Consider the following 27,309-nt stretch of genomic DNA (forward strand, 5'->3'; position numbering starts at 1 on the left):
TGTCCTTTATGGAGAGGATATGCTTGCTACACACCACCACAGCTTCTTGTTCTTACACACAATGCTTGTATTGACATTAGGCCTGTGTTTTTCATTTTCTTACCTATCTGTTCACATGTCATGAGTCTATTAACCCTTATGTAAAATATAAAATCTATAAGAAATGAGTATGTTACTTCTCTATTCTGCATTTTCTTTTTTGGTAGAACTCTACACAGAAAAAAATTCCATAATGTATACTTGAAAAGGTTTCAGAGAATCTATCTACAGGAGGACTTAATCTTTAATACTATTTTTTTTACAAACATATCACAGCTTTTACAAATTTCTTGCTTTTTTTACAAATTTACTCACATCTTTTACAAATTTCTTCTTCATTCTATTTTACCCCCCTCATCACCCACCCCAATCAATGTGTCTATTTTAAGATTTATGTGTCTTGGGTAAAAACAAACTTCTCTCCAAGTAAAAGTTTGATCACACCCTCACGAATCTGTTTGGTCTTGATACCATAAACAATTGGGTTCATTGTAGGAGGCAGTAGCAGATAAAGGTTGGCCACAATGATGTGTATGTGGTGAGGGATACTGTGTCCTCCAAAACGGTGGGTGAAAAAAGTGAAAAAAGCTGGGATATAGGTGATCACAATAGCACAGATATGTGATGTACAGGTGCTGAAGGCTTTGTGACGAGCATCTGTGGATGACAGGCTCACCACAGCTCGCAAGATCATAGTGTAAGACACTGCAATACAGCTCATGTCAAACACACCAATGAGGAGAGCAACCATCAGACCATAAATAGCATTGACCTTGACTTTGCCACAGGACACCTTGGCCACAGACATGTGGTCACAGTACGTGTGGGGAATGAAGTTGCCTCGACAATAAGGCAGGCGCTTGGTAAGGAAAGTGAATGGAAAGATGAGCATCACACCCCTCAGCAGAGTGGCAAGACCAGCCTTGGCAATGACAGCACTGGTGAGGATGCTGGCGTAGCGTAAGGGGTAGCAGATGGCCACATAGCGGTCCAGCGCCATGAGCATGAGCACCCCAGACTCCATCCCAGTCAACATGTGGACAAAAAACATCTGAGCCAGGCAGCCATTGAAGTCAATCTCCTTAAGGTTGAACCAAAATATGCACAGCATGTTGGGTACCGTGGTGGTGCACAGGGTGACATCTGTGAAGGAGAGCAGGGCCAGAAAGTAGTACATGGGGCGATGCAGGGCCTCCTCATGGCTGATGAGGTAGATGAGTCCACAGTTGCCCACAAGAGCAATGATGTACATGGAACAGAATGGCAGGGAGATCCAGATGTGCGTGGTTTCCAGCCCAGGAACGCCATTCAAGATAAAGAATTTTGGGGTTAGACTGGACCTGTTGGCTCCAAACATAATGGCTGACAGGAGGAGGGCATATTACATTCTTTAAAAGTGGTCCTTTCCTGGACAAGAAAATAACTCAGAGGTGAGCAGAGGACTTGAAAACAAAATGTAAAAACAACAATGACCAAAATGACTTCTCAAATGAGAAGTATTGATTAAGTTCCTTGGGGTCACCTTATCTAAATTCATATTCCATCTCTGGTTCTTACCTAGGATATGATATTGATGAGTTATTTAGCCATTTTATATCTGTTTTCTCAATACAAAATGAAAACAATAATTGTGCCTGGCTCAGAAAGTTGTCAATATTGCTCAGTAAGATAATCTATGTGTTGTGCTAAACCTGTGTATAACACATAGTGTTATACAAAAAATATTAGCAGTAGTATTGCTGTTGTTATCACTATTATTATAATTTCTTGCATGTGTGCTGAGTTGCTTGTCATGTCTGATTCTTTGCGACCCTATGGACTTCAGCCCACTAGGCTCCTCTTCCCTGGGATTTTCCAGGCAAGAGTAGTCGAGTGTGTTGCCATGCCCTCCTCCAGGGGATCTTTCTGACCCAGGCATTAAACCTGCATCTCTTATGTCTCCTACACCTCAGGTAAGGTAAGGTGAGGTAAGAGTGCCCCTTACCCCAGGATAAACATCACATGTGATCAAAATTGCCCTGATTAAAATAGTAAATTCAATCAGAGCTGCTCAGCTCTGCTGTAATTCAAGTGCCATTGTGCTCTTTAGGATAGGACAGGTAATATGAGATTTTGAAAAACCTCAATTATATTGAGATGATTGAGAGGTGAATTTTAGATAGCAAGTGCTAGTAACTAGGAACTCCAAGGTTAAAATATATTCTCATATCTTAGAAAAATAATTATAAATGTCTCAACTCAAAAGAAATCTAGGGATATCTCATCCAGCTAAATCCCTGCAAGTTCTTGCTGATTCCAGGTAGCAGGTAAGCATGTAGCAATTGGAACTTCTGCAAAGAGAACTGGCATACATGAGATTCCACCTCTGATATCTGCCTCCTTCTAAGATAGCTTGAAGGCACTAAAGCCACAAGATGGAAAAGAAAAGACCAAGATATTAAGATATCAGAGAAGGAAAAACTTTTGGCTCTGCTCATCTGGCTTGTAAACTAAAACTGATTATGGCAAATTCTCAGGCTCTTCCGAACATCAACACCATATAACTAAATAATCTATCCACACTTATTAAATCATAAACAGATGAACAGATCTGTTCGGTGCCAGTTCTTTTCCTCTTACCTTAAGTAAGATTTATCTTTATATCTTCCCTGCCAGATGATTCTGCTATAACATGAGCTATTTTAAAACTTAAAATATATTTGTAAAACGAAAAGTAGATGGATCTCTGAAAATATGAGAGCAAAGTTTTATTGTATGCTTATTTATAGAGACATAGATACCCAGACTCCATGATGGACTTGAACAAGTCTCATATCTTCCTTTTTAAAATTTTTGTGACTTTTAAAGAAGGAGGAAGGTGATAAAAGCACATAATTAGAGGTGTTAGAATGGGTAAATGGAAGTTAATCCTCCAACTGGTGTCTAATAAGTCATTAATGTACATTAAAAATTATAATAATAAAAATAACTCTCTGGCTATATGCTAATATATATATTTAACAGAGGCTTATTGATATCATTCTAGTTTCTAGAGATATATTCATGACTGAGATAGGAAAAAACCTCTCCATTCGTGGAGCTAAGATTCCAATGGAGGTTGACTTCTACCTTCAAATTTGTATCAATGGCTAGGGTGTATTTTACCATCCTCATTTTATATATGAGGAAATGTAAGTTCAAGGTAACTTGATGAGAAGTATGTCAGCAAAAATTTAGAAACTGGTAAAGCCAGGATTCAAATCCAGATTTGTTTGACCTTGAAGCTGTGTGTTTAATCATTCTATATCTGTTGCCTAAACTGAAGAACTACATTAACTGGACATAACTAGCTTAATTTGTGATGACAGAAGAAGAAAGAAAAAGCTTGCTCTTATTACTATCTTAGAGAAGAGATAGAATAAATGTGTAAAGTTATATAGAAAGTTAGTCTTTATGTAAAGGACCTATCTACAGAGAGAGAACTTACTTATCTGTGAAATAGCCAGATTCCTATTCCTGGACTTATTGACATAGACACTGTATAAAACCTGGCAGGGGGGTTGCATGAGATTTCTGCTTCCCTGGTGGCTCAGTGGTAAAGAATCCACCTGCAATGCAGGAGACAAGGGTTCGATCCCTGGGTTGGAAAGATCCTCTGGAGATGGAAATGGCAACCCACTCTAGTATTCTTGTCTGGAGAAGACCATGGACAGAGGAGCCTGGCAGGCTACTTCTGTGGGATTCCAAAAAGAGTCAGGCATCACTCGGCGACTGAACAACAAGAAGAAAATATCTACAGGGAAGCCACTCAGGAATTCCTCTCACTACCTTCCAAGATTCAAGTATACTCATCAACTACTTTCCACAAAATCCATTCTCCTGGAAGCAGTTTAGAGTATAGATCTCTATTGATGAAGGCAAAACCTTTTGCTTTCCTCCCTTTCAAGTCCACTGTTGTCTGTAGCTCATCGTTAGTGAACCATGAGGTAGTTTTAAACATATTTCACAATTAGGGGAACGCTGTTTCTTTCCTTAGTCCCCAGAGAAATAGTCATCTATTATGCTTAGAGTCAAAAAGAAATACTGAGTTTCTAATTAACAATAACTCAAAGAAATTGCATTTCTTGTACGAAAAACTTTACATCTGGGGAAAGTGCAAGTCTTTGGGAATCTCTGAAACTCACCTCAGTGTGGGCAAAGACCAGACTTATGGGCATGACTGAGACTTCTGAGTGTCAGACTTCAACAACCAGTTTCCACCTCTACATAGAATTTCTGTGTCTTTTGAGGATTCCACATGCTTGAGTGTTTACAGCTGATTGGATCTCCACATTAATATGTCAGAGGGCTCAGGTTAGAATAAAATTCCTTTGGGACTTTCAAAATTATTTCTATATTTATCAGCTTTTATATTCATAATTATCAGCAGGAGGGATGTTGATGAGAGTATTAAAGTTAAATATCTTCCCCCAGGTGTGGTTTCTAACCAAGAGTTCAGATAATCATAAGAATTATTTGCTTTTCACTTATCTTGCTTTATAAAATAATGATCTAACTATGTAATCATAAAATTTCAAAAATATACTGAAACATATTCAATGCATATAACCTATGTTGCGTATATGTTCATTATATATTTCCTTGGAAATATACATATACTATTTATTTTATATTTTATATTTAGAGAGAGAGGCAGAAATTGAAAGTGACAGATACAGAGAATAAAATATATCATATAAGAATAATAGAAATATTTTGTGCCTACTTTGTGGTTTGTCCTGAGTTTATTAGATATGCTAATAAATACACAAACCTGCACATGTGAGCATATTATATGTATGTGTATATATTGTGGCAAAATAGTTTTACATTTATCTTACATTTTATTACCTGAGTTTACCCTGTACTGTTTTATTATGAAGAAGACTAATTCTGGAATGACTGAAAAGCAAATTGAAATCATTTTTGTCATTCTCAGTGGTGAATATGTAAAGATTCCTGTTAAACAGAGAAAATGTTGGAATTGTCTCAATTAACCATTTGAAAGTGTGTCGCAAAACTCCCCTGATACTGTGATACTCTAACACAATATTGGGAAAAGTTTAAAGTTGTATGACTATTTTGCAGAAAAGCTGAAATACTTATATACTGGGAACTATAAAATATTGATACAGAAAATTGTAGATGATTCAGAGATATGGAAAGATATGTCTTGCTCTTGAGTTGGAAAAATCAATATTGTTAAATGACAAAACTATCCAAGGCAACCTACAAATTCAATGCAATACCTCTCAAATTACCAATAGTGTTTTTTCAGAGAACTAGAACAAATCATTATAAAATGTGTGTGGGAACACAAAAGACTTTGAATAGCCACCGAAATCCTGAGAAAGAGCAAGAGCTGGAGACAGCATGCACTGGAACTTCAGGCTATACTATAAAACTATTGTCATCAAAATAGAATAGAGAACCTGGAAATCAACCCATGCAATTATGGTCAATTAATCTACAACAGCGGAGAATGCAATGGCACCCCACTCCAGTACTCTTGTCTGGCAAATCCCATGGGCAGAGGACCCTGGTAGGCTGCAGTCCATGGGGTCGCTAACAGTTGGACACGACTGAACGACTTCACTTTTAATTTTCACTTTCATGCATTGGAGAAGGAAATGGCAACCCACTCCAGTGTTCTTGCCTGGAGAATCCCAGGGATGGGGGAGCCTGATGGGCTGCGGTCTATGGGATCGCACAGAGTCAGACACGACTGAAGCGACTTAGCAGCAGCAGCAATCTACAACAGAGGAGGCAAAAACTTACAATGGAGAAAAGACAGTATCTTAATATATGGACAGTTTATGAGTAAGAGAATAAAATAACTGGACAGCTCCATGTAAGAGAACAAAATTTAGAACATTCTCTAATACCATATAAAACAGTAAACTCAATAACACCTCTGCCTTTGCCACCCCAGTTCAGCCAGTTCTATCAGAGGCAAGGAAGTTAGCATCAAAATATCAACAATTTTATGACACATATCTGGGAAAATTAAGCTTTAGATCTTCAGTCAAAAAGGCCTATTTATATTTTGCCCCCAATTTAGGTGAATTTGCTCACTCAGGCAGCATAGACAAACGAAAATCTCAATGGGAGGGGCTGGCCACTAACCACACCAATGTGGATAGATCAGAATGTATGGTCTATTTAGAGAGAGGTTGACTAGTGTGAGGGAACAGGGCTCAAGTCATAACTCACTAATATCAGATGCCCAACCAAAGCTTCTTATTCAGATGAATGAGTTAGAACAAAAAGTTAAGAATTTTAGTCTAAATAAGGCCCCTATACTTTAAGTAATGATTGAGAAGAATAATTGTCCCCCACCCCAAGTCTCCTTTTTTTTTTCCCTTTGCTTACAAACATTACTATTTGTTCTTTCCATTGTACCATGTCTTGTACAATATTCAGATTGTAATAACCTCCCTTAAAATTTCTTTTTCTCTCTCCTCCTTTTCCTTTTCTTCTGTAATGCTTTCATTTCTCTTTCTTTCCATTTTGCTTGATTTTCTTCTTTTATGGCCTTAGAATTCCAGATTTAAGTGCAACCTAAGTGCTTATCACTTCTCTGCTGCTGCTGCTAAGTCGCTTCAGTCGTGTCCGACTCTGTGCGACCCCATAGACGGCAGCCCACCAGGCTCCTCTTTCTCTGGGATTCTCCAGGCAAGAACACTGGAGTGGGTTGCCATTTCCTTCCCCAATGCATGAAAGTGAAAAGTGAAGGTGAAGTCGCTCAGCTGTGTCCGACTCTTGGCCATCCCATGGACCGCAGCCCACCAGGTTCCTCCATCCATGGGATTTTCCAGGCAAGAGTACTGGAGTGGGGTGCCATTGCTTTCTCCGTATCACTACTCTAGGGTGCAATATTTTACTCTCGAGAACTGTGCTTAGCAAAATGTCCCACTTGATACACACAACTCTCTCCACAGAACATTCAGCACCGCTTGCACACAATCCCATACACAGTAGCCTACAAACTGTGTGTGTGCTGTTGTTACCTGGGGGCTTAGGGTGTGTTTGGGTGCATGAAGATAGTATTGATTATATGAAAAAATCTGTGCCTTTGATCTTTTAACATAAAATATCCAAAGGTAAATAGATAAGCACAGTTGTCTAGTATCTCTATAGATATTTATTGTTCCAAAGGAACTGGGGGAAAATACCAGACTAATATTAAACTTCTTTTCTGTTGACTGAGATGCCTTTGACTTCTGAGCTCAAACATAGAAATGGTAAACTCAAAATCTCTAATTATCCTGCAAAATAATTGGGCCATCTCTATGCCATCGTGTTCAATTTTTAGCATTCTATAAAAATGCTTTGGAAATAGCTTAAAGTTACTTTGAAAGACAAGGTAGGTGTATGGTGTTTTTCATTTCAAAGGGAACAAATAAATTTGCTATTCATGGATTCTGAGAGACAGAACTCAGGGAAAGAGGGAGATAAGATTCTAGTTATAATTTTGGCCTAACGTTTCCAGCTCATTAAAACACAAAACCATACTGTTGGCAGAGTCTTGTGAAAAGGTCATGTGGAAAGCTCCCTGAGCTTTGTGTTCTCCTAGTTGTACTGTTTTGTTGTTCTATTTTCTTTATATCTGTATATCTACCCATGTGTCCATATAGACGTGGCCAAATGATTCTGGAGATTCTGCAGGAGGAAGATAAGTTTCACTGCTCTGGCATCCCCTGGCAATTTCTTTATCCTTCCGTTCTTTTGGAAATATATCATACTTTAAAGGAATTATTTAATTAAACTGAAATATGTGTGGAAGTTCTTTGTACTTAATACATTGGTTCTAGATCTAATCAAACTATGTGAGGTTGAATGTGGGAAGACTGTCTTTTTCATGAAGCCACTGAGCCTAGCCTCACAACTTTGTTACTAGTGCACGAAATAGAATTTGAAATTCCATCCACTTTTCTTTCCATTTCTTTACTTCTCTCCTTCTCTCTCATTTTCCTCTTTCTATGCTTTTCTCTTTCTTCCTTCTCATAAATACTGAGTAGAATATTCTTTCATCATCATTTATTTTATAATTATTTAAAAATTACTCAATGATTCAGGCTGCTTGCTCTAATTTTTTAGTTGTAAGTCATAATTCAGAATTATATTGTTGTTGTTGTATTTATTTTCTGTGAAACCAATTTTGTGTTAATAAAGGGGAAGATAACATAAAAGTAATTGGGAACTCTTACTCAGTGCCTCAGATATATGTCATTTATTGCATTTTATTTTTTCAGATTTTTAAAAAATTTATGTTCTTGCTTCACTTTTTATTGTTGTGGCCTCCCATACACTCTCCCCACAATGCAGCTTATTTACATTATTGTATTTAAACTTTAATTTTAATATTCTGAGATATAAGAAGTCTAGGAATATATATATTCCTTTATATATAAAATGAGGCTAATAATAGCTATGTTATAATTTTGAAGTAAAAATTCAATGAAATATATATATATATATATATATATATATATATATATATATATATATATGTTTCAAATGGCAGTTTAGATAAATTTCTTGATCTGTTTCCTAGTGTGTGGATATGATTTAAGTGAGAATACATGATGGGCAAAATTTACCAAATCCAAAAACAGAAGTTCAGAAGAGAGAATTTTCTCTGATTATCAGTTTATAATTTTTATTACATGCAAACACTTAAATTATTTTATTTTTTTAAAAATTCATTTTAAATTTTTTAGAAATTCAGGTTTTTCTTCCAAGCATCAGAATTAATCTCGCAAAAATACATGGAATTTTCATTATAGTTCACAATTATTTTATCATATATTTGTTGTTGTTCAGTTGCCAAGTTGTGTCCAACTCTTTATGACCTCATAGATTGTAGCTCTCCTGTCCTTATAACATTATACTAAAATATATTATCCATATTAGCAAATGATGAGTATAATCTTAATCTAATATTTCTAACTCTTCTTCTGTTTGTAACCATTTCCTGATCCCATTCTATTTCTTCAGTTTTCCCTTGAATTATGCCCTTATTTTCTTCACTTTTCATTCACTATCACTGTTTCTGAATACCACATTTATGATTCCTCTTTCATCTCTTTTATTATTCATATTTCCAGATGTCTAAATAAGATGCTCTTCTCTTTATTGTCCCTGATGATTAATTGTTGCTCTTTCAATGTTAAAATTAAGGAAAGTAGTTAGCTCAGACATCTTTAATTGGCTGAGTACATAGATTTTCTTCAAGTCTGCTTTCCTGTACTTATAAATCCTTTCCTCACATAGCCATCAAATATTATCCTGTGTGCTTTTCAAGATTCTGTTTGAAATAAACTCAAAGGAGTACATTCCAGATTATGAGCAGCTCTAGTAATCATATCTACTCCCACTTCATTTGTATTTACACTGATACAGTCAAAGGCATCCAATAATTTCCTAGGAACAAAAAAATCAGAAATAAACAGTCAAGGTTTTTTACTCCTCTTAAGTTATGCAAGTGTCACATAAATATTGAACAAAAAGGTTGACAAAGACCCTTGGAAATCAGCACATTCAGGAAAGTGTTTCTTGCTTCCCTGTAACACACATGACAGTTCACTTAGGTGCCTTCCTCAAACCTCCAGAGTTTCTCCAGGCTACCAGATCTTCTTTATTCTTTGCTATATACTCCCTCACAGTGTTTGGATCAAAGTGCATTCATCATCAAGCATTTGCTTCAAGTTGTGTATTCTATTATTTCATTCTGTGTGTCCATTCCACAAGATCTAACTAAAGTTAAACTGCAGGGGAATACAACAGTTTCTTGTCAATTTTATTTTTTCTATCAAATTAGAGTTCTCAGATTATAAATTTTGTGATTGTTTCAATAAATCTCATAAGAGTATATTGACAGGTATTTTCTTTTGACCTCAAGGTTATTGAGTTTTATGCTTGTTCTCTTCCTTTCTATATATTTCTTTATAATTATGCTAAATCCAGATTCTATGTATTAGATTTGCCTTACATTCAAAGTGTCTTTCTCTCTAAAAAACAGCTTGATCACTCCTTTACAGATCTGCTTGGTCTTCACACCATAAACAATTGGATTCAAGGTGGGGGGGCGGGGACAGTAGATAGAGGTTGGCTATTAAAATGTTGATATGGTGAAGTATGCTGTGTTCCCCAAAGCAATGAGTGAAGAAGGCTGGGACATAGATGATGACAATAGTACATATATGTGATGTACAGGTGCTGAAGTCTTTGTGATGAGCATCTGCAGAAGATAGATTTCTACAGCATGGATAAATATGATATGACATTAAAATGCAGAAAATATCAAACCCTCAAATCAACGTGGCAGCTATGAGACCATCGATGGCATTATTCTTGATGTTGCCACAGGATAGTCTGGCAGAGACATATGTTCACAATAAGTGTGTTGAATAAGTTTGCCTTTGCAGTAGGGAAGACGCTTGATCAGGAAAGTGAATGGTATCATAAGCAACACACTTCAAGGTGACAAGGTCAACTTCGGTAATTATGGTGTTGGTGAGGATGGAAGAATATCATGGTGTGTGTTAGTTGCTCAGTTGTGTCCAACTCTTTGCGACCACATGGACTGTAGCCTGCCAGGCTCCTCTGTCCATGGGGTTTTCCAGGCAAGAATCCTGGAGTGGGTTGCCATTTCCTTTTCCAGGGGATCTTCCTAACCCAGAGATTGAAACCCAGTCTCCTGCATTGCAGCCAGATTCTCTACCATCTTAGCTACCAGGTAAGAATAGCACAGAGGGTAGCAAATGGTCACATAGCAATCCAGAGTTATAAACATGAGCACTCCAGACCCCATGCCTGTCAGCATGTGGATGAAAACATCTGCACAAGGCAGGCATTAAAGTCAATCTCTCTGAGACTGAGCCAAAAGATACACAACATATTGGGAACAAATGAAGGGCACCCACTAGCATCTGTAAGGGACAGTAAGGCTAGGAAGTAATACATGGGCTAGTGAAGGGCCTCCTCATGGCAGATAAGATAGATAAGCCCACAGTTCCCCATGACAGCAATGATGTACATGAGTCAGAATGGCATTGAGATCCACATGTGTGGAGGTTCCAGTCCAGGAATCCCACTGAGGATAAAGTATTTTGGTGTCACACTGGAGGTTTTGACTCCATGCATGATGGCCAGTTGCAAAATATTTTACTTTTGGTATCAATAAATGTGTCCTATAAAAGAAGGGAGTAGTTTTTCAGTAAGAGTCAAAAGATAGACAAGTATTTGCACAATATAAAGTATATTTAGAGGAAAAATCATCTTTTTGTACCCTGATTGTGCTATTTGATCCTACTGAACAGTCTCGAATCTGCTACCAAATCAAAAGAATTCAAACAGTGCAAATATAGTAACAAAGACCTGGTCTTGCTTGGCTTTATACTGTTAACTCTTTCTATAAGTATCTGTTCCTATTCCTAGGCCATTCACTAGCCGTTGCTTTTGTTTCATCTACAAATTTCCAAATGTTGGACTCAATTTTAATAAAACTTATTCTCTTAAGTCATATAATTTCCCTTCTTCCAAGAAGTCTTTTCTGTTGTGTCCACTGGATTATAGTCAAATTTTGTGAGCACCTAATTATTGCACTGAAAGATGAACTCCCCAGGTGGGTAGATGCCCAATAAGCTACTGTAGATCAGTGGAGAAATAACTCCAGAAAGAATTAAGGGATGGAGCAAAAAACAACACCCAGTTGTGGATGTGACTGGTGATAGAAGCAAGGTCTGATGCTGTAAAGAGCAATATTGCATAGGAACCTGGAATGTTAGGTCCATGAATCAAGGCAAATTGGAAGTGGTCAAACAGGAGATGGCAAGAAAGAATGTTGACATTCTAGGAATCAGCGAACTAAAATGGATTGGAATGGGTGAATTTAACTCAGATGACCATTATATCTACTACTGCTGGCAGGAATCCCTTAGAAGAAATGGAGTAGCCATCATAGTCAACAAAAGAGTCCAAAATGCAGTACTTGGATGCAATCTCAAAAATGACAGAATGATCTCTGTTCGTTTCCAAGGCAAACCATTCAATATCATGGTAATCCAAGTCTATGCCCCAACCAGTAATGCTGAAAAAGCTGAAGTTGAATGGTTCTATGAAGACCTACAAGACCTTTTAGAACTAACACCCCCAAAAGATTTCCTTTTCCATATAGGGGACTGGAATGCAAAAGTAGGAAGTCAGAAACACCTGGAGTAACAGGCAAATTTGGCCTTGGAATACGGAATGAAGCAGGGCAAAGGCTAATAGAGTTTTGCCAAGAGAACACACTGGTCATAGCAAACACCCTCGTCCAACAACACAAGAGAAGACTCTACACATGGACATCACCAGATGGTCAACACTAAAATCAGATTGATAATATTCTTTTTGCCATATATGGAGAAGTTCTATACAGTCAGCAAAAACAAGACGGGGAGCTGACTGTGGCTCAGGTCATGAACTCCTTATAGCCAAGGGGTGGAGGAGGGGGGAAAGTCGCTCAGTCGTGTCTGACTCTTTGCGACCCCATGGACTGTAGCCTACCAGGCTTCTCAGTCCATGGGATTTTCCAGGCAAGAGTACTGGAGAGGGTTGCTATTTCCTTCTCCAGGGGATCTTCCCAACTCAGGGATCAAACCTGGGTCTCCCGCACTGTAGGCAGACACTTTACCCACTGAGCCTTATTGCCAAATTCAGACTTAAATTGAAGAAAGTAGGGAAAACCATTAGACCATTCAGGTATGACCTAAATCAAATCCCTTACGATTATACAGTCAAAGTGAGAAATAGATTTATGGGACTAGATCTGACAGACAGTGCCTGATGAACTATGGATAGAGGTTCATGAGATTGTACAGGAGACAGGGATCAAGACAATCCCTAAGAAAAAGAAATGAAAAATGCAAAAATGCAAAATGGCTGTCTGAGGAGGCCTTGCAAATAGCTGTGAAAAGAAGAGAAGTGAAAAGCAAAGGAAAAAAGGGAAGATATACCCATCTGAATGCAGAGTTCCAAAGAATAGCGAGGACAGATAAGAAAGCCTTCCTCAGTGGTCAGTGCAAAGAAATAGAGGAAAATAATAGAATGGGAAAGCCTAGAGATCTCTTCAAGAAAATTGGAGATATCAAGGGAACATTTCTTGCAAAGATGGGCTCAATGAAGGACATAAATGCTATGGACTGAACAGAAGCAGAAGATATTAAGAAGAGGTGGCAAGAATACACAGAAGTATATAAAAAAGATCTTCACCACCCAGATAATCATGATAGCGTGATTGCTCACCTAGAGAGAGACATCCTGGAATGTAAAATCAAGTGGGCCTTAGGAAGCAGCACTATGTCAAAGCTAGTGGAGGTGATGAAATTCTAGTTGAGCTGCTTCAAATCCTAAAAGATAATGCTGTGGAAGTGCTGCACTCAATATGCCAGCAAGTTTGGAAAACTCAGCAGTGGCCCCAGGCCTGGAAAAGTCAGTTTTCATTTCAATTCCTAAGAAAGGCAATGCCAAAGAATGCTCAAACTACTGCATAATTGCACTCATCTCACACGCTAATAAAGTAATGCGCAAAATTCTCCAAGCCAGGCTTCAGCAATATGTGAACCGTGAACTTCCAGATGTTCAAGCTGGCTTTAGAAAAGGCAGAGAAACCAGAGATCAAATTGCCAACATCTGCTGGATCATCAAAAAAGCAAGAGAATTCAAGAAAAGCATCTATTTCTGTTTTATTGACTATGCCAAAGCCTTTGACTGTGTGGATAACAACAAACTGTGGAAAATTCTGAAAGAGATGGGAATACCAGACCACCTGACCTGCCTCTTGAGGAATCGGTATGCAGGTCAGGAAGCAACAGTTAGAGCTGGATATGGAACAGCAGATTGGTTACAAATAGGAAAAGGAGTACATCAACGCTGTATATTGTCACTGTGCTTGTTTAACTTATATGCAGAGTACATCATGAGAAACGCTGGACTGGAAGAAACACAAGCTGGAATCAAGATTGCTGGGATAAATATCAGTAACATCAGATATGCAGATGACACCACCCTTATGGCAGAAAGTGAAGAAGAGCTAAAGAGCGTCTTGATGAAAGTAAAAGAGGAGAGTGAAAAGTTGGCTTCAATGTCAACATTCAGAAAACTAAGATCATGGCATCTGGTCCCATTACTTCATGGCAAATAGATGGGGAAACAGTGGAAACAGTGGCAGACTTTATTTGGGGGGAGGTTCAAAATCACTGCAGATTGTGACTGCAGCCATGAAATTAAAAGACGTTTACTCTGGAAAGAAAGTTATGACCAACCTAGACAGCATATTAAAAAGCAGAGACATCACATTGCCAACAAAGGTCCATCTAGTCAAGGCTATGGTTTTTCCAGTGGTAATGTTTGGATGTGAGATTTGGGCTATAAAGAAAGCTGAGTGCGAAAGAATTGATGGTTTTGAAATGTGGTGCTGGAGAAAACTTTTGAGAATTCCTTGGACTGCAAGGAGATCCAACCAGTCCATCCTAAAAGAGATCAGTCCTGAGTATTCATTGGAAGGACTGATGTTGAAGCTGAAACTCCAATACTTTGGCTGCCTGATGCGAAGAACTGACTCATTTGAAAAGACCCTCATGCTGGGAAAGATTGAGGGCAGGAGGAGAAGGGGACAACAGAGGATGAGATGGTTTGATGGCATCACCAACTCATTGTACATGAGTCTAAGTGAACTCCAGAAGTTGGTGATGGACAGGGAGGCCTGGCGTGCTGCGATTCATGGGGTCGCAAAGAGTCAGATGCGACTGAGAGACTGAACTGAACTTAACTGAACTGTCTATTGGTGCTTTTTTTAAACCATTAGTTTAACTGGTGGAAAATTTTTGAAATAACGCTATATAAATAATATCAATAAATAAAACAGGATAAAAGCAAAATTTTCTAGCAAGAAAAAAGGATTAGAACTGTAAACTTTTAAAGCAATCTTCTCCACTGTGAATTCTTTTAGCATTAAGATAACCATGGAGATTTTGACCACAGGCCAGGACATTTTCAACAAAATATATAAAACTATCACAATTACATTTAGTATTACTACCATTATTTGGCTCTATAAAATAAATGTAAGTAAAGCCATGCCTAGCCATCATTTAAGCCTCTATATTGGTTTCAGGTGTATAGCATAGTGACTCAGTATATTTACAGGTTGTACAGCATTAAACTTTATTGCAAGATGATGACTAGAATTCCCTGTGCTATATAATATATACTTTGGTGAAAATCTTACCATTTCCTAAGAAAGATTCCTCTGCCTTTGGAGAGCAGAGAACTTTTTCTATTATTGTACAGAAATATGCTTGTTTGCAATACTATCTTTGGTCCTTGTCATATCAACATCACACAATATCCTTTCTCTAATGCTTAACCTACATTTAAATTTTCCTGCATTTCTACTTTCTCTTCATGGCAGTTGGCAAATCCCATGGGTTTCAGAAGACCAAAAGTAAGATAATTTAGTCTTCCTTATTCAACCATCCTATGATTCAAATCCTTCCTCTTTAGTAGTGTCTGTGTACCACTTGGTTTTTCTTCTGAATCACTCAAACTCAAACTTTTTCTTTCACCTGATGCCAAATGTTTTAAAATCCCTATTCATGATTGATCTTGCTTAGAATGACTGTACTGCATTGGTTAGTGGCTTCTCTGGGGATTTTCCTAGGAAAGGGGAAACATTTGTTTAGAACTTCACAGGTAGATATTCTTTAGGTCTCTAATGAGAGAGGAGGTAATTTTAGCTTTGTTGAAACTAAGTCTATATTTAGAACATATTTGAAAATGGGGGGACCTCAATAATTACCATATAATTTTAACATTTTTTCTTTGGTAGGACATATGAACTGTGTATATGTATAAACTATACATATACACTGAAGTATAAACTATAATTATATATGAGTTCCCAGAGTGCTTCAATTCCTGCCTTATAATTTTTGTCGTAACTTTATCAGCATAGTATGTATGGGGCTCAAAGCTGTCTCAAAAATATTGAGTAAACAATAATAACAATATTTTCAAGTCATTAAAGATGGAAGTCACCAGTTAGTAGAAAATATATGGCAACATATGTAACTGTGAGGTTTCCAAAATACATAAAGAAATCCTATATACCATATGAAAACAATATTCTAAAGCAAAATGGGCAAAAGTTTTAGCTTCCACCTGCCTCCTTGAAAAAAAGTGTTCAATAAACTAGGATTTATGAAAGTGTATTCCATCCTTATCATCACTGGGAAAGTGCAAATTAAGATCCTATTGTTGTTGCTCAGCTAGTTGTGTCTGTCTCTTTGTGGTCCCATGGACTGAAGCGTGCCAGGCTTCCCTGTCCTTCACTATCTCCTTGAATATTCTCAAACTCATGTCCATTCAATCGGGGATGCCATCCAGCCATCTCATCCACTGTCACCCACTTCTCCCCCTGCCCTCAATCTTCCCCAGCATCAGGGTCTTTTCCAGTGAGTCAGCTCTTTGCAACAGGGGACCAAAGTATTGGAGCTTCAGCTTCAATATCAGTCCTTCCAATGACTATTCTGGTTTGATTTCCTTTAGAATTGACTGGTTTGATCTCCTTGCTGTCCAAGGGACTCTCAAGAGTCTTCTCCAGCATCACAATTCAGTTCAGTTCAGTTCAGTCACTCAGTCATGTCCGACTCTTTGCGACCCCATGAATCACAGCACGCCAGGCCTCCCTGTCCATCATCAACTCCCAGAGTTTACCCAAACTCATTTCCATCGAGTCAGTGATGCCATCCAACCATCTCATCCTCGGTCGTCCCCTTCTCCTCCTGTCCCCAATCCTTCCCAGCATCAGAGTCTTTTCCAATGAGTCAACACTTTGCACGAGGTGGCCAAAGTACTGGAGTTTCAGCTTCAGCATCGGTCCTTCCAAAGAAATCCCAGGGCTGATCACCTTCAGAATGGACTGGTTGGATCTCCTTGCAGTCCAAGGGACTCTCAAGAGTCCTCTCCAACACCACAGTTCAAAAGCATCAATTCTGTGGTGCTCAGCTTTCTTCACAGTCCAGCTCACATCCATACATGACCACTGGAAAAACCATAGCCTTGACTAGATGGACCTTAGTCGGCAGGTCGGCAAAGTATTGTCTCTGCTTTTGAATATGCTGTCTAGGTTGGTCATAACTTTTCTTCCAAGGAGTAAGCATCTTTCAATTTCATGGCTGCAGTCACCATCTGCAGTGATTTTGGAGTCCCCCAAAATAAAGTCTGACACTGTTTCCACTGTTTCCCCATCTATTTCCCATAAGTGATGGGACCAGATGCTATAATCTTTGTTTTCTGAATGTTGAGCTTTAAGCCAACTTTTTGACTCTCCACTTTCACTTTCATCAAGAGGCTTTTTAGTTCCTCTTGACTTTCTGCCAAGATGGAGCAGCTCTATACAGTCAACAAAAACAAGACCAGGAGCTGACTGTGGCTCAGATCATGAACTCCTTATTGCCAAATTCAGACTTAAATTGAAGAAAGTAGGGAAATCCACTAGACCATTCAGGTACGACCTAAAATAAATCAAATCCGTTATGATACTACAGTGGAAGTGAGAAATAGATTTAAGGGACTAGATCTGACAGATAGAGTGCCTGATGAACTATGGAATGAGGTTTGTGACATTGTACAGGAGACGGTGATCAAGACCATCCCCATGGAAAAGAAATGCAAAAAAGCAAAATGGCTGTCTGAGGAGGCCTTACAAAATAGCTGTGAAAAGAAGAGAAGCATCACAGTTAGAAAGGGTCAATTCTTCAGCTCTCAGCCTTCTTTATGGTCCAACTCTCACCTTTGTACATGACTTCTGGAAGAACCATTGCTTTGACTATATGAACCTTTGTCAGCAAAATGTTGTCTCTGCTAATGAAATACCACAGTTCTGACAATCTGTGGATAAGAGTTTAAACTAGTGCAACCATCTTGGAATATAGTTGATGCCATATGGTGACTGCAGCCATGAAATTAAAAGATGCTTACTCCTTGGAAGAAAAGTTATGACCAACCTAGATAGCATATTCAAAAGCAGAGACATTACTTTGCCGACTAAGGTCCACCTAGTCAAGGCTATGACTTTTCCAGTGGTCATGTATAGTGTGAGAGTTGGACTGTGAAGAAGGCTGAGCGCCAAAGAATTGATGCTTTTGAACTGTGGTGTTGGAGAAGACTCTTGCGAGTCCCTTGGACTGCAAGGAGATCCAACCAGTCCATTCTGAAGGAGATCAGCCCTGGGATTTCTTTGGAAGGAATGATGCTAAAGCTGAAACTCCAGTACTTTGGCCACCTCATGCAAAGAGTTGACTCATTGGAAAAGACTCTGATGCTGGGAAGGATTGGGGACAGGAGGAGAAGGGGACGACAGAGGATGAGATGGCTGGATGGCATCACTGACTCGATGGATGTGAATCTGAGTGAACTCCAGGAGTTGGTGATGGACAGCGAGGCCTGGCGTGCTGCAATTCATGGGGTCACAAAGAGTCAGACACGAATGAGCGACTGAACTGAACTGAACTGAACTGAGCTGATATACCAATAACTAAGCTAAAAATACCATATGATCCAGAAATCCCACCCTGCGGTTGTAAACCAAAGAAATGCACAGATATTTGTTGCAAAAATGTATACAGAAGATATATACAATATTGCTCATAGGAGTGTGATTAACAGGAGTACATCAAAAAAGTCTTCAAGAGTACAATAAGTAATTGTATATTCACAAGTCACAATATTACTTAGGAATGAAAGTGATCAAAATAATGCTTCACAAATCACCATGGATAATTTTAAATACAATCACTGTAATTTTTAAGGCTCAGAAGTGATGTAAGCCAAAAAGAAATACACTAATAACAGTATACTAATGCATATATATGGAATTTAGAAAGATGGTAACGATAACTCTGTATGTGAGACAGCAAAAGAGACAGATGTAGAGAACAGTCGTTTGGACTCTGTGGGAAAGGGAGAGGGTGGGATGATTTGGGAGAATGGCATTGAAACATGTGTAATATCATATAAGAAACGAATCGCCAGTCTAGGTTTGATGCAGGATACAGGATGCTTGGGGCTGGTGTACTGGGATGACCCAGAGGGATTGTATAGGGAGGGAGGTGGGAGAGGGGTTCAGGATGGGGAACACGTGTACACCCGTGGTGGAATAATGTTAATGTATGGCAAAACCAATACACTATTGTAATTAGCTTCCAATTAAAATAAATCAATTTAAATTAAAAAAAAGAACTGAGATTCTGAAACTTGGAGTTGCAAGATAGTACATAATAATTACATAATAATAATAATAATTATTGCATAACAATAATTGCATAATAATTGCAAAAATACATCTATATTTCTTTTTCATTCTGTCTCCTCCCATTTATTTCCCTTCCCTCTTCTCTCTCTTTCTCCCCTCTTCTCTTGTTTCTCTTTTACCATACCTAGTTTCTCTTTTGTTTTCTTTACATGTAACCTGCCTAAATCTGAAATGAATTTTGTTTTTAATCATTATTGTAGTGCTAATATTTTTAACCTGTCTATTGTAATCTCTTGAAGTGCTTTTTCTTTGTATGTGGCACACTCTTTGAACTTTCATGTGTGCTGCTGCTGCTGCTGCTGCGAAGTCACTTCAGTCGTGTCCGACTCTGTGCGACCCCATAGGCTCCCTCGTCCATTCCGGGCAAGAACACTGGAGTGGGTTGCCATTTCCTTCTCCAATGCATGAAACTGAAAAGTGAAAGTGAAGTCACTCAGTCGTGTCTGACTCTTAGCGACCCCATGGACTGCAGTCTACCAGGCTCCTCCGTCCATGGTATTTTCCAGGCAAGAGCACTGGAGTGCGGTGCCATTGCTCATGTGTGCCATTGCTCATGTGTGCATCCAATATTAACTTTAATCCGTTATTTTCTTTATGGCTTTGAATATTGTCTGTAATATTCAAAATTCAGTAATTCTGATCACTGCTTCATTATCCCCAGGTATATTTATTTTATTCTTCATTTTCTGTCCTTTATCTTCCTCAGCATTATCACCTCATTATATTTATCTACTGTCTTCTATTACAGCTTATAGAGTTTTCTAAATACTAATTTTTAATTATCACTAATTTAAAAGCATAGATTTTAATGTTTGCAATTTTTTATTTTCCTAATTAAACTTACTCTCATTTATCATTTTTGTTACTATCCCATTATTTTATTATCTCTCTGTCTAATCTGGCCATTCATTGTATCTCTGTTCTATGATTTTTTTTCCTTCCCCTTTAATAGATTATATAAAATCATTCCCATTTTTTAAAACTATAGTCTTTTTTATCTAATAGTAAACATTTCATATACCCACAATAGTCTTTTCATTGTCCTGCATGCTATATCTTGTCTCTCCTTTATCAAGACATTATCGTAGGCTCAATATAATGATTGTGGTGGTATTGTTTTCCGTTTATATTCATTTTTAACCAGAGTTAGATTTGTCTATTTTGAGTGTTTTTCAGCAAATACGGAACATTCGTATGTATGTTCCTTTCACTATTATCCTTGCTGTACTTAGACATGGATGGAAGTGCAGTATATAGTTTCGTATAGCACTGTCAGTTTTTGGCAAAGTTTGATCAGCTTCTCTCTTCTTGAGGAATTGTTCTTCTTCTACCATGGCTATTAGTGTACAATGTATAAATCTGAGAAACTTCTTAAATCAAGATTTATCCTATCAATACCCCCACCTATAGTAATTATTAGTAAAAACTTATGGGCTAAATTACTAGTGCATATTTCATGCTACATTTTAATTCTTACTTGTTGTTTAATTGTTTTCTATACTTGCAGCTTTCCCCAGTCTGTTGAAGGTAGTGTGGTGTGGTGAATTATCTGTGTAGTGTGGGGAATTAAGAGAGTTGCATAAAATGTCAGGATATACTCTGATTACTTCACTGTATAGAGAAAATAATTGAATGTAGAGAGAAAGATTATTGCCAGAAAATGTCTTTACTGCAATAATCTTTGTCTTCTTGATCCATCTATAATAAAATGTGTTGCATTAGTGTTTCCAAAAATTATGACAGTTTTAACATTTTTTCTCTATCTTTGGGCTAATGGGCATAGATTTTAGTTCCCCAGAACAGTATGTTGATTTAAGATTCTAGGATTAATGCTTATCTAACTTTTACACATGAGCAATAGATGATCAATTCTGAAGTTGTTTGAGTAAAAGTTTTATATAGGTACTAAATTTTCATCTCTTCCATTGTTTTTGTGATTTCTCTTTTCATTTCTAATTTTTTTTTTGCTTTTAGTTTTTCCTCTCTATAATTTCAGAAACATATTTAATGTAGTATTTTTATATATATTTAGAATGTCAGGGGAAATTGTGTTCTTGTTGGCATTTATACTACCATCCTTGCTGGAAATCATCAAAACATCAACTCAAGATGATCTAGTAGCAAGTATACTAGCATTTTTGGTGTAACATATCTTCAGAAATCTCTATGTTACATATCATAGTGTTCAAAATTTTTAGCAGACATATAGCATACTTTCCTAGTTACTTTCAATGATACCCTTCAATATTAATAAATGTATATTTAAAATGTGCATTTCACAACTACCTGTCACGATACATGGTTTGGATTGACAATAAAATTCATAAAACTCAGAAAACTTTCATCTAGAACTGCATTTCCTCAGTGTACAGACAGATCTAGGTAATGGAAATCAGTATACAGTGTATTTTCATGCTTAAGTGGCCAGCAATGATCCACGTGCAGTTTCCTAGCTTTCCAAATTTTGCAGTTCGTAATAAGGCCTGTTACAAGAAACAAGGGCAATCAGTATTTGTGAACACTTAGCCATTATGCAAGTTTGCTTTAAGTGATCAACCTCACCTTGGAGTCAAAAATCTAGATTTTCAGCTTTCTGGTAGCTGAACTTAAAGAAAACAAAACTATACAGTCAGCCAAACCCAGAAGATTATAGATTTTGCTGGTGAATTTCACCTATTTCCTACTACCACTTCACAATTATTTCAAAGACTTATTCTATGTCTGCTTCAAAAACCTTCCAGAGTTATCCTTAAGAAATGATTTGTTCTAAGTTTCTATGACTCTATTTCCTTGCTTACCTTCATAGTTTTAATTTAGATCTCATCAATTCAAATATTTGAATATTATTCTCCTTAATAGGGGAAATTCAATACAGCTTACGTAGACATGGGATAGTTTAAAAAACTAAACCCAGTAATACAAAATGATGTGATAAGAGGAATAGTGAAGTAAATGAAGTCATTAGAATAAGTGAAGGGCCTTATGAAACAGACTCAGATTTCTTTTTCTATGGATTTCCCCCAAGAATGGATGAATCTCCAACTCAGGATCAGTAAATCTTTTATTCTTTTATGATGCACACCCTGTTAGAGGTTTGTTCAACATACAAATCATTAGGACTCTATGCAATGCGTTATTTAAAATAGTTTTAAAATTACTGTGGAAGTACTTTTAGGAAAAAGTCCTCAAATTCAGAGGCATATTTCTTATTTAATTTTAACTATTGATGAGTTCTACAAAAAGGTCAGTTAATATTATAGCAGATATTCAATGAAACAATGAGATCAATTGGTTTAAAATTTACACTCAAGAATCTCATCTAAAATGTTTGTCCTTCCTTGCTTTTAAATATTAATGCTTTAATCTATTTCACAGCTAAGATATCTTTCTCCTTAAAAAGTAACTTGATGACACCTTCCCGGATTTGCTTGGTCTTGACTCCATATACAACTGGGTTCAGGGTAGGAGGCAACATCAAATAGAGATTAGCAATTATGATATGGACATGAGGAGAAATGATTTTTTCCCCAAAGCGGTGAGTAAAAATGGTGAATAAGGCTGGAACATATGTAATGACAATAGCACATATGTGAGACGTACAGGTGCTGAAGGCTTTCTGACGAGCATCTGCAGAAGACAGACTCACCACTGCTCGCAAGATCATAGTGTAAGACATAGAAATACAGAAAATATCAAAGCCCCCAATCAGGAGGGCTGCCAAGAGACCATAGATGGCGTTGACCTTGACTTTGCCACAGGACACCTTGGCCACAGACATGTGGTCACAGTACGTGTGGGGAATGAAGTTGCCTCGACAATAAGGCAGGCACTTGGTAAGGAAAGTGAATGGAAAGATGAGCATCACACCCCTCAGCAGAGTGGCAAGACCAGCCTTGGCAATGACAGCACTGGTGAGGATGCTGGCATAGCGTAAGGGGTGGCAGATGGCCACATAGCGGTCCAGCGCCATGAGCATGAGCACCCCAGACTCCATCCCAGTCAACATGTGAACAAAAAACATCTGAGCCAGGCAGCCATTGAAGTCAATCTCCTTAAGGTTGAACCAGAATATGCACAGCATGTTGGGTACCGTGGTGGTGCACAGGGTGACATCTGTGAAGGAGAGCAGGGCCAGAAAGTAGTACATGGGGCAATGCAGGGCCTCCTCATGGCCGATGAGGTAGATGAGTCCACAGTTGCCCACAAAAGCAATGATGTACATGAAGCAGAATGGCAGGGAGATCCAGATGTGTGCAGTTTCCAGCCCAGGAACACCATTCAAGATAAAGAATCCTGGTGTCAGGCTGGAGATATTGGCTCCAGACATAAAGCCTGACATGTGGGGGGCATTTTATATTCTTTGTCAGCAATTGCTCTCTGACCAGGAGACAGAGGTGGGGTTAGAGACCAAATATGAGATAGGTTTGTAGAATGATAACAATGAAAGCCATGAACATTCATCTTGTTAGGATAATCAGGATGGTTTTTTATTTCCCAAGCTCTAGCAAAAGAATTTTTGAACTATGTTATCTAAAAATAAACAGTAGAGTCTTACTTTGTTTAATGTCCAGCAGCAAACTTTCTGCTTAGAAAGTTAGAAAGGATACTTTCTACTATCCTTACTGTCTCTGTCTTACAGCTCTTGCCTTGAAGATTATAAGGAAAGCAAGTTATATATGCAAAATTGTTCTGGATATCTTGCTAATGATAACATACTGTAGAAACTCAATAAAATTTTTGAAGTAGTAAGGATTTAATATGATTGGCATTCAAACTCTGATGTCAATATCATGCTTTTCCATGTTGTGAAAATTCAGGTGTTCTTGAGAAGAAAAAAAAACAGTAATTACATTTCTAAATCATTAATAAGTTTTATCACATTTTGGTAAAATTTTAAAAAAAATTTGAATTCATTCAGATACAGAATTCTTTTCTTTTGGCTTCTCTGTCTCTATACCTAAAACAATTTCTTTATTTTTAATACAAACTAACACTCAAGAAACCTTTGAATTTCTGAAGATTATTGATTGCCTGTACTGCTGTCATTTAAATAATATTTTATTATAACTGTACAGGTAATCAGTACAACAGACAATACCATATCTTTGGATTGCTATTTCTTGTAGGGCAGTAGAAATGACTGAAAGATATTTGAAGAAATTTATAGATTCAGGGATATTTGAGTAAAATTGAAGGTTCCAAATGGTTAAAATTGTTCTTTTATTTGAAAAAAAAAAATAATGTTTAAGCTGTGGCATAAACCTGAGTTCTCATGAAGCAAAGTCAGTGTCAAACACACCCATCATTCAGCAGACTTAAGTAGATACTTGTAGTGTGATGGCATGTATTACACAGCAGTGAAGCCACAAGGTACAGATTCTTTTCACCTAAATATTCAAGAAATTACCATTATGTCTACTTCTACTGGCCAGACTACATAGAAACTACCATGGAAAGAAGAAATACAAAGATACAAGTTTCAGAGGCTCATGCTGCTTCCTAAGCTGACTTCATCTTATGTGAACCATCTCTTCTAATAAAAAAGGCTCTCCCAAACCTCTCCTGAAATGTCACTACCTAGAGAAACTATCATTTCATGGACCTGGATTAGAAACACTTAAAGATAAAAACCTCCAGTGTCCACCATCTTTTATGTATACACCATGAGGAAATGAATAAAGTGGAAATGAGGTTTATAAAGACAAAAACCATTGTCTCTTAAGAAGTGAAAGGGAAAGAGAAATACATTGCTTCTTTCTAATGTTGTCTTTTGGTAATTGTGCCCATATTCTTAGCCATTGTATTATTATCCAGTAATATCTCTATCTTTTTCAAATGGCAATTTTTAAAAATTACCCAAACTTACCTCAATGTTAGGCACAAACAAGTTCTTATTCATGGCTGAGAATTCTTAGGAGTTTTTCAAAATCTGGGCTGGCATCTTCTTACATAGGAATTTTAGTTTCCCTGGAGAATCTTCAGCAAGTTATCCCAAGTGATTGACTCTCCACAATTAGATGTCTCAGAAGAATCTATTTGAAAGAGAAAGAACTTTAGGCTTATGGTACTACATAGGCATTTAGAAGCTTTTGAAGAGAAAAAGGAACAACAAAAACAAAAACATATTAAAGTTTAATGCTTTATTCCCAAGTGAGAAATATGACCACCAAGACTGGTGGAGACAAATATCATTTAAAATTTTCTTCTCGTATTGAAAAATAAATGCATTTTTTAATGTAGAAAAAATCTAAAAAGAAACTATAGAAAAGCATAATAAAAACTTGGAAAATCACTTGTAATTATTTTTTAAAAAATTTTATAATTATAACCTTTATTTTATTTTTTTAAAATTTTTACTTTATTTTGCTTTACAATACTGTATTGGTTTTGTCATACATTGACATGAATCCACCACGGGTGTACATGAGTTCCCAATCCTGAACCCCCCTTCCACCTCCCACCCCATATCATCTCTCTGGATCATCTTCATGCACCAGCCCCAAGCATCCTATATCCTGTATCGAACATAGACTGGTGATTCATTTCTTACATGATAGTATACATGTTTCAATGCCATTCTCCCCAATCATCCCATCCTCTCCCTCTCCCACAGAGTCCAAAAGTCTGTTCTATACATCTGTGTCTCTTTTGCTGTCTCGCATACAGGGTTATCATTACCATCTTTCTAAATTCCATATATATGTGTGTTAATATACTGTATTGGTGTTTTTCTTTCTGGCTTACTTCACTCTGTATAATAGGCTCCAGTTTCATCCACCTCATTAGAACTGATTCAAATGTATTCTTTTTATTTTTTTATTTTTTTTATTTTTTTTTTTAGACTGGCGATTTGATTCTTACATGATAGTATACATGTTTCAATGCCATTCTCCCAAATCATCCCACCCTCTCCCTCTCCCTCTGAGTCCAAAAGTCCGTTATACATAGCTGTGTCTTTTTTGCTGTCTTGCATACAGGGTCGTCATTGCCATCTTTCTAAATTCCATATATATGTGTTAGTATACTGTATTGGTGTTTTTCTTTCTGGCTTACTTCACTCTGTATAATCAGCTCCAGTTTCATCCATCTCATCAGAACTGATTCAAATGTATTCTTTTTAATGGCTGAGTAATACTCCATTGTGTGTATGTACCACAGCTTTCTTATCCATTCATCTGCTGATGGACATCTAGGTTGTTTCCATGCCCTGTTTATTATCAACAGTGCTGCAATGAACATTGGGGTACACATGTCTCTTTCAATTCTGGTTTCCTCTGTGTGTATGCCCACCAGTGGGATTGCTGGGTCATAAGGCAGTTCTATTTGCAATTTTTAAAGGAATCTCCACACTGTTCTCCAAAGTGGCTGTACTAGTTTGCATTCCCACCAACAGTGTAAGAGGGTTCCCTTTTCTCCACACCCTCTCCAGCATTTATTGCTTGTAGACTTTTGGATCTCAGCCATTCTAACTGGTGTGAAATGGTACCTCATTGTGGTCTTGATTTGCATTTCTCTGATAATGAGTGATGTTGAGCATCTTTTCATGTGTTTGTTAGCCATCCGTATGTCTTCTTTGGAGAGATGTCTATGTAGTTCTTTGGCCCATTTTTTGATTGGATCATTTATTTATAAATACATTTTTTAATGTAGAAAAAATCTAAAAAGAAACTATAGAAAAGCATGATAAAAATTTGGAAAATCACTTGTAATTCTAACGAAGAAATGACCATTTTAAAATGCCTTCTCTATTTGTCCAATAATTTTGGAATTATTATGTATAATATTCTCTTTCACATAAACTTCATACTGTATGAAGTTTTGCACTTTTCCCCCTATTTAATATAGTGTACATTTCTCATGTCATTCTAAATGACTTGCAACTGAAATTTTAG

The 27,309-nt window shown here is 37.4% G+C and overlaps 2 protein-coding genes and 1 pseudogene across 2 annotated transcripts; all 3 read right to left on the reverse strand.

The window, feature by feature from the left end:
* Positions 1-430: 430 nt before the first annotated feature.
* Positions 431-1,396, reverse strand: LOC128060390 (olfactory receptor 52N2). The gene has a single exon (XM_052652792.1). It carries the CDS (start codon positions 1,394-1,396, stop codon positions 431-433), a length of 966 nt encoding a protein of 321 aa, XP_052508752.1.
* A 7,963-nt stretch (positions 1,397-9,359) lies between these two features.
* LOC128059851 (olfactory receptor 52N2-like) lies at positions 9,360-11,205 on the reverse strand (annotated as a pseudogene).
* Positions 11,206-22,781: 11,576 nt separating this feature from the next.
* LOC128060401 (olfactory receptor 52N2-like) lies at positions 22,782-23,744 on the reverse strand. The gene has a single exon (XM_052652803.1). It carries the CDS (start codon positions 23,742-23,744, stop codon positions 22,782-22,784), a length of 963 nt encoding a protein of 320 aa, XP_052508763.1.
* Between the last annotated feature and the right edge of the window lie 3,565 nt (positions 23,745-27,309).

This window comes from Budorcas taxicolor, chromosome 15 (assembly GCF_023091745.1).
Source record: "Budorcas taxicolor isolate Tak-1 chromosome 15, Takin1.1, whole genome shotgun sequence".
Taxonomy (NCBI): domain Eukaryota; kingdom Metazoa; phylum Chordata; class Mammalia; order Artiodactyla; family Bovidae; genus Budorcas; species Budorcas taxicolor.

What these genes read in the sequence shown, in the direction of transcription:
- LOC128060390 (XM_052652792.1), bottom strand. Translation starts at nt 1,396, where the DNA reads ATGTTTGGAGCCAACAGGTCCAGTCTAACCCCAAAATTCTTTATCTTG.
- LOC128060401 (XM_052652803.1), bottom strand. Translation starts at nt 23,744, where the DNA reads ATGTCTGGAGCCAATATCTCCAGCCTGACACCAGGATTCTTTATCTTG.